Below are 12403 nucleotides of genomic sequence, written 5' to 3' on the forward strand. Positions count from 1 at the left end.
GGTCTTGCCGTCACCCAGCCCTTTCCTGGGGCCCTGCTAGTGCTCTCCGTGACCAGAATGCTCCGAGTGAGCGGCTTAGCGCACTGCAGTCGGTTTCCTGTGGATGCGACGGGTGCTCAAGCACAGACATGAGTAGTTCCTCTGCCTGATCACCAGCGTACACGAGCAGTGAAGCAGCAGGCTTTCAAGGTAGATATCAGTGTGGGCAGTTTGAGTTACTTTGGTTTCCCTTGCTCTTCGCAGGCAACGGCAATCCTGGACTCGAGGGGCAGAGCCGCTACGTCCCGCCGTCCGGGATGTCTGCCAAGGAGCTCTGCGAGAACGATGACCTAGCAACCAGCTTGGTTTTGGACCCCTATCTGGGTTTTCAGACCCACAAAATGAACACGAGGTAATTTTAAGTCTCTGTCCTGAGCTGAGCAGACCGTTTTGTTGAGCTTAATGTTTAGAAGGATGTTAAAGGAAGAAGACCTTGCATATGGTTTGTCTCATGGGTCTCTGTCCATGCTTATGGGCCTGTACTTGCATTGTCGTTTTTCTTTCTTTTTTGGGGGGGGCAACTTTGCTTCCCTTCTTGCAGTGTGTCCTCAAGAACAGTGTTGATGGTGAGAAACAGTAGGTTTTAATGATGTTGAGATTATCCAAGCTGCCTGTGTTTTGATTGCTTATCTTTTAAGAGGCATAGATCCCTTACTTGCTAACAACAGCTCGGAGCTGTACCACAGTTACCCAGAAATACTGTCAACAAAAGGTTAATTCCAGCTGACTAGGAGGACAGCACTGAAATGCCCATTCTTCCTTTTAACCAGGAGTGGGTCGGTGGTGACCACTGGTTTCCACCTAGGCTGAGGTGGGGGGTCATGTAAAGCGGGGGTGGGTGTTTGGGAGCACAGCCTGGTCTAGGCTCCCCGACCCTGAGATTTCATCAAGGAAAGGCGCCCCCTCGGCCGTCAGCGAGCAGGAAATAGCAGCATCGGGCCATAAGCATAGTCACTGTGGGCGCTTTCTCTGTGGCCTCGTCCTGGTTTCGTGGATCCAGAGTTCCACCTGCACCCCTTCCACCGCCTCCCACTGCTGCGGCCGTCTCGCTGTTCTGCACTGACTCCTGGATCTGATGACCGTCTCTGCTGTTGGGGATGAGTTTATGAGTCACTTTAAAATCAGGAGCTTGACTCTGCATAGCACACAAGTTTCTTAGACCTTGTAACCAAATATAGTCATGGGTAAAATTACGTAGAAAGTGAAGAATTGCAGCGAGTTGGCTTTTGTTGCCTCCTCGTGGCTTTATACAGTCCCTGACCCTCCCAGCGAGGGAGGAGTGTTTCCCCAGGTCATGTTGAAAGTCTGTGTAGGAATAACCCGTCAGGTGTGCACATTGTCTCTTATGCTGCTCTGTGTTTCCCTTCCTATAGCGCCTTTCCTTCGAGGAGCTCAAGGCATATTTCAAAATCGGACAGTTTTCCTGCCAACAATCCTGTCAGGTAGGTAGAGTACATTCCAGAAGCTGCTAGATAACTGACGCTCCAGCCCCAGCCTGTAATGTTCTATTACGTTAACTAATCGGAGGTGTCAGCATAAACACAGTTGTAGAACGTTTTACAAACCTTTTAAAATCACCTGGTTTAGTAACAGCTCTGTTTAAAGAAAACCACTTGTACTCCATAACAGGGTACTTTTAAGAGAAACAAATCACTCATCAAAAGATGAGGAGTCACTCCCTGGGATTAGCTGAGCACTGGTTGCAGGACTCAGCCAGGTACGTTCTGGGCTCTTGTTTGTTTTCAGGTCAAAGAGCGAGGCACCGTGGTTCTAGCGTGGCCTCCCGCGTCTGCCGACTGTCTGCGTGCAGTCTGACTGCAGAGGGGGAATGTGGTCACCAGGTGCCTGCCTCTCTCGTGTTAGATCTGTAATGTGTGAGTCCTCTCCTGCCCACGCTCCTGTCCCCGTCCCTCCAGTCACCTCTTGACTATGCCTGCCGATGGGCCCCAGTGGTGCGGCCAACACAGATCCTCACTGCCTCCCCTGCCACCGTGTTCTCTTGAGTGTGGAGAGAAAAACCGGATCACAAGGAAACCTGGGAAGTCATTCTCCAGAGGGAGTGGGGCACAGCTGTGTGGGAGTGTGAGGTCATCTTTGTTTCCGCCTCTTTTAGTAATAGCCAGTTTTAAATGACACCAGCCATTGATGAGAGGTGTGGGAAGAGAAAAACAAATTTGCTTGGTTATTCAAAGTAGCAAATATTACACTCAGAAGAGGGAGGAGGGGGTGGATTGATTTGGAAGTGCCAGCTCTCTCTCCCTCACCCTTGTAGCACAGAATGTGAGTATCTGTGGGTGTCCATTCTGCCACGGGGTGTCCTTATGCAGGCCCAAGCTGCCTCTGGCTGAGCTCAGTGCCAGTGCCCAGAGCACACCCATGTCACCCTGTTCTGGTCGCAGGACACAGGAGGGCACAGTTCGGCCACTGAGCCATGACAGTAGGTTTGTGGTGTTCTGCTCACAGTTGAAGCTGCCAGCTACAGTTGACTTTGTACAATGGGTACATTTTTCTTTTCCTGTCCTGTTTCCTTTTGAAAGATGACAGGCATTTCGCATAATGCGTGGGGTGGGGGCAGGGGACAAGGAGACCCCTTTCTGATTGTGTAGCGTAATGCAAGGAGGGGAGAGAACGGGGACCGCAGTCCTTAGCCAGGTCTGATGAGAACCACAAGACTCTTGGCTAACTTTCTTCAAAAGCTGCTGGTTGCGGAAACTTAAGTATGTCGTCTGGTTGCCAGGTAAGTGGCTTCTTGCTGATGTGTCACTATCACTCCAGGCTCTCCTTGTCCAGAAAAAGTAGGGACAGAAAAGACCTGGCTGATCCTCCCAGTTCCTCACTGACTACCCGGAGGCCCGGTGCAGAGGACTTGGCATTGGGCTCAGTTTTGTTATTTGAGAAATGAGGCCTCAGTGAGGTCATCTGTCCTCTCCTTCCAACGGCAGGTGCTGTGGCAGGCAGAGGGCTGCTGCCGTCTGCTGGGAGCTCAGAGAGATTCTCAGTGGAGAGAGGAGTGCTGCTCCTCAGGGCCCTCCTCCGGGGCCGTCCCCTGGTCCTGCTGGTCACAGCAGCCTTGGCTCTCAGCTGCTTTCCCTCCCACTGTATCTGTCCGACCCTGAGGTGGGACTGAAAGAGCGCGTCCTTCTGTGGAGCTGGGAGGACAGCTGCCTTTTCTCTCCCGTCTGTGCCCGTAGGCATTTTCCTCCTCTTCGTCCTCACTCCTATAGCAGCCAGCTCTGATGTAGTGCTAACAGTTTGAGGCCGTAAATGTAACATTTTCAGTGAAATGGAAGTTCCTGCACGCAGTAACGAGGGACAGTTTGGGGGTTTTGTGTGTGAGTGAGGCAGGAGCGGTCAGGAAGCAGAAACAAGTCGACCCAGGAGATTGCAGGCAGAATGGTCCTGAGTCGGGATTGCGAGTTGGTTTTGGTGTGTGAAGTGTTAGTATCACAGGCAGAGTAAACAAGATGCAGGAGACCCGCCCGGCGTTTGTAGCCGGGAAGGAGCGTGCTTTGAAGGGGCAGGACACACAGCCGCGGAGGGCACTGGCACTCTCTTCTGGCCAGCAGGGTACCCAGCCCTGGCTCTGACCTGCGTGATAATCCGTTGAGCCTTGCTGAGCACGTCAGGGTCACCAGGTGCTCACTGGTTACTTAGTGCATTTGCTCAAAGTGAGCTCTGGCTTTGCTGATCACTAGGCAGGGAAGCCCCAGCTTGTTTGGCCCCCACCATTGCAGGCTTCCCATTGCTTGAAGCCTTAGCTAACGGCTGCTGCCTCGTCTTCTCTGTTCCTCATGCACATTGGCAGCAGAGCAGCCTTGTGGCCAAGTGCTCCTTAGGCCTCCTCTCGGTACCATTGAGCATGGTGGCTGCAGGCAGTTAATATCACAACTCTGTGGACATCCGGGATTGTAGGGGTGGTTTTCTGACAACCTGAAGATACTCTGAATTCTTTAAAGGACCCCCTTTCTGTGAGGGCTTATATTTCAGCTGCTTGAAGATGGAGAATCAACCCTCCTCCTCGGGATTCCTCTAGGGTGCATTTCAACTCTTGGGGCTAGTTCTGCTGGACAGCTGGGAGGGCTCAGAGTTGCTGGCCTCCAGCCGGTGCATCTGCGTGCCGTCGGGGTGCACTCATGTGTCTCAGTGCTCTGGATCTGTCCGGCGAACGGTGCTGTCCCCCCCTCTTCCTACCTCATTCTGGTCCTTCACCCTGGCTGGCCAGCTGGCTCGCTCCGCTTCCACCTGGCCGCATGAACCTGGCTGAGGACCGGTGCTGGACCTTCCTCTCTCCGCCCTCGCTCCTTTCCCTCCTTCCCGACTGTGGGAATACTCTGCTGCTCTGGGCGACGCTGGACTCCCCACTGTCCTTGTTGCCTGTGCCAGTATCAGTTCCAGAAACCCTTCCTGGGCAAATCTTCTGCCTCGGTGGTAGTGGAACTCGGTGCATTTTGAACTTTGTAGAGTACAGTTGTTACTGTATTAACATTCATTTTTGCATGTTGATGCTTTGTTCAGCTGTGTGAGGCACGTAAATTATCTTTCATTCCCAATTAGATTTACCAAGAACAGGGGCCATGTTTTCTGTCCCTTGTCGTTTTCACCACAGCCCCTCAGGAGCTGCAGTCTGTGTTCAGCAGCGCTTCATAAATAATCCTCGATGAAAGAGTACGACTTAAGTTCTTAACTGAACCGTTAGGAGTGCAGTTGTGAGAGCGTCTCTAGAAGAGACTGCTGCCCGGACACTCCCTCTGTGGAGTTTGTGCTCGGCCCTCTCTGGGTGTTAGCGGTGTCAGCATTAAATGCACAGTTTTAAATGGGAGAGTGAGATGCATAGTTCAGATATCTTCTTCTCCTTAACAGTAAGAATACCATTTTCTGAATGTATTTTATTTTAATAGCAGTCCATAATTCCTTTTTTCTTTTCAGTGTTTTGAAAAATAAAAACTTTATTTGGGAAAATTAGCCAAAGGAAATTGGCATGAAAAGAAATTTTGAAATTAAGGTCCAAGTACATTTAGTCACGGTAACCATGCTTTACTGAGAAACCAGCTTTCGCGCGAGGGCCTCACCGATGTCAGTCCTCCTTGGGCTGTGACTGTGTCATACGTTAACACGTGCCTGAACCAGTGAACTGAACCAGACCGTCGCCACCGAGTCAGTCGTCCTGGCTCATGGCGGTCCCTGTGGTTCGGAGTAGAACTGTTCCACGTGGTCTTCTTGGCTGTAACCTTACAGAAGTAGATTGCCAGAACTTGGTTAATTCGAACCACCAACCTTGCAGTTGTAGTGAAGCACACACTGTTGGCAACACCCAGACTTCCCAGGGCCTTCCATTTTATGCCTAAAGCAAAGCAAAGCCAACCCACCACCATCAAGTTGATGCTGACGCTTAGTGACCCTCTAGGACAGAGTAGAACTGCCCCATAGGGTTTCCAAGGCTGCACATCTTTATGGAAGCAGACTGCCTCATCTTTCTCCTGCAGAGTGGCTGGTGGTTTCAAACCGCTGATCTTTTGGTTAGCAGCTGAGTGCTTGGACCACCGTGCCCCCAGAGCTCCTGATCCGTGCCTGGCAGTGTAATACTCTGAAGTCGTTATAACTGACCTACCGTCCACACCTTCTCAGCCTCTGCCCCAGCATTTTTCTACTTACTTCACCTGGAAGCAGTCTCACTGCCAGCTTCGTACTTCTTGCACCCTTTGTTTCCTGGGTGCATTTATCAGAGAGAAACGTGACGAAGGTGGTCAGTACATCAGGGTCTGTTTCAGGCCCCTCGAGACACGTCGCTTGAGGTTTCTCTGACCGGGAGCCAGGGACGTTTCTGTTCATGGCTCTGTTGGCTTCGTTGTTTCTCCAGAGCTCGCTGGCTTCTACTCCTGCAGCTTGATTCTTCATGTTGTAAAAATTCTTGTCCTTCCAATTCTTGGTTAGATATTTTCTATTCTGCCCTATTCTAGATCTTTCCTTTCGTGCTTTCCAAAGTAGACAACTAATAGAAGCCTGAATCAGCCAGCCTTAGTGAATCCTCTGGTAATCTTGAAGTTAATGAGATAGCAAAGACCAGTATCCAGTAGTTTGAAGAAAGAGAAGTTCTGTTTCCTGATAATCACCGTTCTTTGAATAATAATGATCAAGATTGTTGGTGGTTGTCCTTCGTTAGCTCTGTGCTTTGAAAACCGGGCTGGTCTGAGAGTGTGTATTCTCTTCTGCTCAGGATATCTCAGGGCAGGTCAGTGGCCCAAGAATGGTGGAATGTAACTAAACTTGCTGCTTGGGTTTCTTTCAGGTTCCGGCCTATTAAAGGGAGGCAGGAAGAACTGAAGGAAGTGATTGAGCGTTTTAAGAAAGATGAGCACCTGGAGAAAGCCTTCAAGTGTCTGACGTCAGGCGAATGGGCACGGCACTATTTCCTTAACAAGAACAAGATGCAGGAGAAGTTATTCAAAGAGCATGTAGGTCTGCTGAGCAGATAAGGGCTGTTCATCTGTTTGAATAAGGGTGAAGGTGACGACAGGGGAACAGTCAAGCTTTGGATGAGCCTTTCGGAAAACTAATCATTAGGAGGATTACGGGGCACCTGGGGAGATCCGTGGGCTTACTGTTAAGAGAGAAAGTCTTGTTGTTGAGAAGGGAACTCGTTGTGAACTTGTAGAGTCCCATAGCTGGCTCTCTGGTGCCCAAAGATGGAATTTTTTTTTTTTTTTTTAGGATTTGGGTGAAGATTTACAGAGTAAATTCACTTTTCATACAGCAGTTCACATATACTTTGTCTCATGTCATTGACCAAAATTTACAATGCAGCAGCTCCCCTCCCACTTCCTCCCCATAGTTACCTCCTCCCAGTGTCCATCCCTTCATACTCTTCTGCACCCTGAGCTATCTCCCCGTACATAAGGAGCCCTTCCTTCTCCCATGATTGTTCTCTCCAGGGCGTGTGTCTACTTGAGGTAACTGTTTAACTCACATGCCTGTACTTTGTTTGGCTGGAAACCACAGTTGTGGGTTCAATTCCAGACCTGAAGGGCAGCTAGGGGCCATAGTCTCAGTGGTTCCACCAGGCTCTATTGGACCAGCAAACCTGGTCCCCACCTTCTTTTTTTTTTTTTTTGCCTCCAAATGATTTTGAGTTTTGTTCCACATTGTTCTCCCTCTCTATGCAGGATCTCCTACATCCCTTCCAAGTGGATGGCAGTGGTAGCCGGGCACCATCTAGTTCTTCTGGTCTCATAGTTGTATAGGTTGCAGATCGGATGGTGTACCAGTCGCTAGGACTGATTGTTTCCATTCATTTTGGTTTTCTTCTTTCTTCTTGACGAGGAGAGACCCGTTGTTGCATCTAGATGGCAGCTTGCTAGCTTTTAAGGTCCCAGTCGCTACTCGCCAAAGTAGTAGGTGGAACAATGTTTTGTGTAGTATGTTATGCCAATTAAGCTTGATGTCCCCTGCGACTATGGTCCCAAGCCCGCAGGATCAACTACTCGGTCCCTCTGGGTAGCTGGCTGTGACCAAGCAATGACCATAACCTTGCCCCTTGTCAGCTCTACTATACACCTGGGAATTCTGATCATTCACATGAACTTATAGGCCCATTGTCTGCCAACCCTATATACGATCTTAGATACACTCTCCATTTAGACATACCTAATTGTTTAGCTTGTTCACCTATCTATCCGTCCATATACCCATGTTTGCTTTCACTGACAACTCAGTACTGTATATGCAAAAGGGTTCATATTTGTTGTCTGTACTGCCCATGTAACTCTCTATGTCTTTCTCATCCTCAATGCTGCCATATTGGTCACTCACATTTGGTACATTGCCCTTCTCTTCACCCAAATCAATATTTATCTCTATCTATCTAACAGCATTCCCTCCCCTCCTCTCCCACCCATGGTAACCAACAAAGAAAATGTCCTCCAATATATAAACCTTTCCTTAACTTTTACAATAACGGACTAATACAATATTTATCCTTTTGTGACTGACTTATTTAAGTCAGCATAATGTCCTCCAAGTTCATCCACGTTATGCGGTGTTTTGCAGATTCTACATTATTCTTTAGCATTGTATAGTATTCCATTGTGTGAATGTACCAAAGTTTGGTTATCCATTCCTCAGTTGTTGGACATCTAGGTTGTTTCCAAGTTTTGGCTATTGTAAATAGTGCTGCGATGAACATCGGCGTGCATTTATCTGTTCTTGTTATGGCTCTCACTTCTTTAGGGTATATACCTAGTAATGGGATGGCTGGGTCAAATGGTACCAAAGACGGAATTTTAAAGCAACGATAGTTTGTCACTTAACGATGTTACATTTGTACCTTGGTGGTGGTGGTTTATTTTTATAATTCTGAGAAAGTGTAACAGGATTTCCAATTTAGGATAAAGTTAATATCAAATTCTTTTTTCCTCTTCTAGGTATTTATTTACTTGCGAATGTTTGCAACTGACAGTGGATTTGAGATACTTCCTTGTAATAGATACTCTTCAGAGCAAAATGGAGCCAAAATAGTTGCAACGAAAGAGTGGTAACTATTACACTAGTGCAAACCTTTAAACCCCTAAGTGACTGCAGTTAAAACTCTCTGAATGACCATTAACGTGTGGCAACATTTCATAGTAAGGAACGCAGCCAGGTTGTACTGAGAAGGAGCCGCTGCTGTGGCCTGGCCTGGCCATCGGTTGACAGGCAGTGGAACTGGGAGTCTCAGTTTGCCCAGACCAGCGTTCTAGCCATCTTCCTTTTGTTGAGCTGGATACTTGCTCAGTGACGAGACTGCTGGGAGGGTAAGGGCACCAGGGTTGGATACCCTGGTTCCATAGTCAGTCTTTTACTGGCCTAGAAGAAGGGTCAGAGAGAACATGCCTAGTGATGCAAGGAGCTCTACTGGCAGAGACTTCCTGAAGCATTGTCTGATTGAAAAACACACACAAACACATACATCTATATACACACGCACGCACACACACACACACGTGCCAGCTAGGAGGGTGGAAAGCCACAGATGAGAGACACTGTGACGGTGTCTTCCGATACCTGTTCGCTGCCTCACTGTCCCCACGCTCCCCCGTTTCTTACACCATGAATTATAGAAGTCAGGTAGCTGACAGTGGAAGAGACAGGGCAGAAGAGCCCTGCTTCCCAGGCCTCCTGGGTGAGTGTGTGTGAGTGTGTACTTTTTTACCCTGGGGTGGTACTGAACCTGCCAGTTGGGTCTTGTGGCTCTTTGTGTTGTAGATGGTGATGGGGGTTGAGATTACGAGTCCCAGGGCTACACTGCCCAGGACAGCAGCCACTGGCCACCATCGGCTATGGAGCCCTTGCGGTGGCTAGTCTGAAGTGAGGGTGCTGTGTACACCAGACTCCGTGCTAACTTTATTTCTCATTTGTATTGGGTTAAATTCATTCTTATAAGTAATTTTACCTATTTCCACTGTTTTGGTGGACAGTGCTGCTCTAGAGGTGGGGCACAATTCTGGGCTCTCAGGGCCCTCCACATCTACGTGTCTTGGTCTCTTTCGTCCCAGTGGTCAGCAGGCTTTGTTCAGTGCAGCAAGTCTTCATGTACTTTCTGTGTGCAGAACACGCTTGTAGGTGCTCCAGGGGATTCAGAGGCCTCAGTAGCCCAGTTCCTGGCCTGCAAGAGTCTGCCTCATGTAGGGACAGAAAATACACCAGTAACCCTAGTGCCGGGCTGTGGGGCTTCCGACCAGGAGCTGTCCAGGTGTGATCCAGGACATACAGAGCTCGGTCTTTTCTTCCTGATATTGATTGGGCAGCGTGTTTTATTAAAAGAAGCCTTCTTCTTTATAATCACTAGAAAATTTTAACACGTCACATATTTCAAATAGGAAACGAAATGACAAAATAGAGTTACTGGTGGGTTGTATTGCCGAACTTTCAGAGATGGAGGAGAACCTGCTACTACGCCACGGGGAGAACGACTTCAGTGTCATGTACTCCACGCGGAAGAACTGCGCGCAACTCTGGCTCGGCCCCGCTGCCTTCATCAACCACGGTAAGCCGCACCGCGGGTGGCAGCACACGTGCCGGGCAGGCCTGCTGGGAGGCAGAATGCCCGCCCAGACTCAGTGCAGTCCCTGCAGAATAGAACTGTGAAGGAACTCAAGCCCCTCGTCTGTGGAGGGATAGAAACACAAACCCTTTTCGTCACAATGCATTCACAGAAGTCCCCTTCAAGCCTCCCTTGGCTCCTAGCCTCCTGTCAGAAGTTGTGAAAATCTGTATGGAATGCTGATTGCAGACTTCTGTAACTGTTCGTGTTTCAGATCTTACCATCAGTTAACTGACTTTATCTTTTGGACATTTTTCAGATTGCAGACCTAACTGTAAGGTAAGCACCGGTCTGTGTTTTGCTCAGGTGCTGGGTTTTGGATTCATGTGTGAGTCTCTTTAATGAGTGGCTTTTGTTTCAGTTTGTGTCTACTGGCCGGGACACCGCATGTGTGAAGGCTTTAAGAGACATCGAGCCTGGAGAGGAAATCTCTTGTTACTACGGAGATGGGTTTTTTGGAGAAAACAATGAGTTCTGTGAATGTTACACTTGTGAAAGGTAAAGTTTTCAGAACCATTTCCCAGCTGGTGGCTATAGGAGTGATCACACTCTCTCTTTACACAAACACGGGGCTGGGCTTCTGTGTTCCTGTGCACAGCTCCTGGGGCTGCGTGGGGAACAAAATCAAATATGGGACTGTTCAGGGACACTGGCCCTGCCCCTTGAGGATCCCACTACTACCAGTTCTTATTAGTCGGTCAGAATACAGGTGTGCTTTAAAGAGCGAGTGGAACAAGGAAGGTTTATACCTGGATGGGGAGAGACTTCCTTTGTTAGTTAACCGGGGAGGGAAGGGGAAGGGAAATTTCTAGATAGGTTGAAAAGAACACACATATATATATATATATATATATAAACCAAAGATTATTCGTGGTTACCAGGGGTGGGAGGAATGGGGAAAGGGGAAGCTTTTGTTTAGGAGCATTGAGTATGATAGTAGGTGGTGGGGTATTTTGGAAAAGGACAGCAATAATGATAGCATACCATGAAAAATGTCATCAGTCATCAGTGTCCTGGCTTGTAAACATGGAAGTGTTATGTCAGTGAATGTCTTGGGTATGTTTTCAGCACAATAGAAGTGGGGGAGAAAAAAGAGTGCACACACACACCCCCTGCATGTCGGAGCAGGGTCGCCCAGAAGATGGCAAGGGACGTTCGCCACAGGTTGTCCTGTGATAGACCTTAGAGCTGTCTTGCAGTCCTCCAGCTGCGACTGACAGAATTTGGATGTTCTGATGCTCATACTCTTCACAGTCTCTAAGCTCTATCCGTGATGGCACTCAGAGAGCAGCCTCTGCTGTGGCCCTTCAAGGTCCTGGAGTCTTTGTAGAGACCTGTTCAGCCTGCCTTGGTAGGACTGCTTGCTCACCCCTTCATTGCATGGACCGGGTCCACCAGCTCCATGACGGGAGGTCTTCGCGCACGTGCAGGCGTGTGCTGCTGGGAGGACGCTGTTACAGCACATGTGGACGTGGGAGGCCTGTATCCGCCAAGCTGTCTGTAGACCTGTCGCTTGCTGGGCGCCTCCTGAGCCCCACCTGCTCTGTCTTCACATCCACCCCAGCTGAGGGGGAACCAGGGATGTGGACATGTTGTAAGAGCAGAAGCTTAGTTCCTAACCCCATTCAGCCTCGCTTCCACCTTCACTCTCTCCCCATCATACTGCGGATCTGAACAAAGGTGTGGGTGCCACTTCCTGTGAGGTGTGATAGGGAAGGCGGGGTCCTCATGCTCTGCTCTCGGGGGCCCAGAGAGTGCCTCGAACTGAGTAGCTGAAGCAGGCACAGGTCATCCTATCCAGGCTAGAAGCCCGTTGCCTGGGCTTTCCATGCACTGATACTTTGTCAACTTAAGAGCTCTGGTGGTGCAGAGGTTGAAACACTTGGCCGTGAACTAGAAGGTTAGCACTTTGAACCCACTGGCTACTCCATGGGAGAAAGATGAGGCAGTCTGCTTCCCTAAAGATGGCGGTCGTTGAAGCCCTGGGGGTAGTTAAAAAGCAGAGATGTCACCTTGAGGACTGCAAAAACGGCAAGGAGGCCACATATTCTGACCTTCTCTAATCCCACAAGAGGAAGACAGGATTACCAGCAGTAACCCAAGGCCTATTCCTGCCAGGCCAGACATGCTGCCTCCCTCCAGCCCTTTCACCAACCATTCCTCCCAAAGCACCCACCACCTCTCTCCTGGGTTCAATAATTCACTGCAGTGGCCACACAGAACTCACAGATTACGGGATTTATTAGGGAAGCACCAGGCTACAACTCAAGTTCAGGAAGAACGCTCAGT

The 12403-nt window shown here is 49.2% G+C and overlaps 1 protein-coding gene across 1 annotated transcript in view; it reads left to right on the top strand.

Annotated features, from left to right (window-relative positions):
* The first annotated feature begins 251 nt into the window (after positions 1 to 251).
* Positions 252 to 12403, top strand: part of KMT5B (lysine methyltransferase 5B) — a 27320-nt gene continuing 15168 nt past the window's right edge. The window contains exons 1-7 of the mRNA XM_007944928.2: positions 252 to 391; positions 1413 to 1481; positions 6326 to 6491; positions 8457 to 8566; positions 9891 to 10057; positions 10374 to 10393; positions 10476 to 10612. Of these exons, the coding sequence (XP_007943119.2) occupies positions 297 to 391; positions 1413 to 1481; positions 6326 to 6491; positions 8457 to 8566; positions 9891 to 10057; positions 10374 to 10393; positions 10476 to 10612 (764 nt within the window). The 5' untranslated portion in view covers positions 252 to 296. The remainder of the gene's footprint in view (positions 392 to 1412; positions 1482 to 6325; positions 6492 to 8456; positions 8567 to 9890; positions 10058 to 10373; positions 10394 to 10475; positions 10613 to 12403) is intronic.

Source organism: Orycteropus afer, unplaced genomic scaffold (genome assembly GCF_000298275.1).
Source record: "Orycteropus afer afer isolate SDZICR_OR568_19922 unplaced genomic scaffold, OryAfe1.0 scaffold00130, whole genome shotgun sequence".
Lineage (NCBI taxonomy): Eukaryota > Metazoa > Chordata > Mammalia > Tubulidentata > Orycteropodidae > Orycteropus > Orycteropus afer.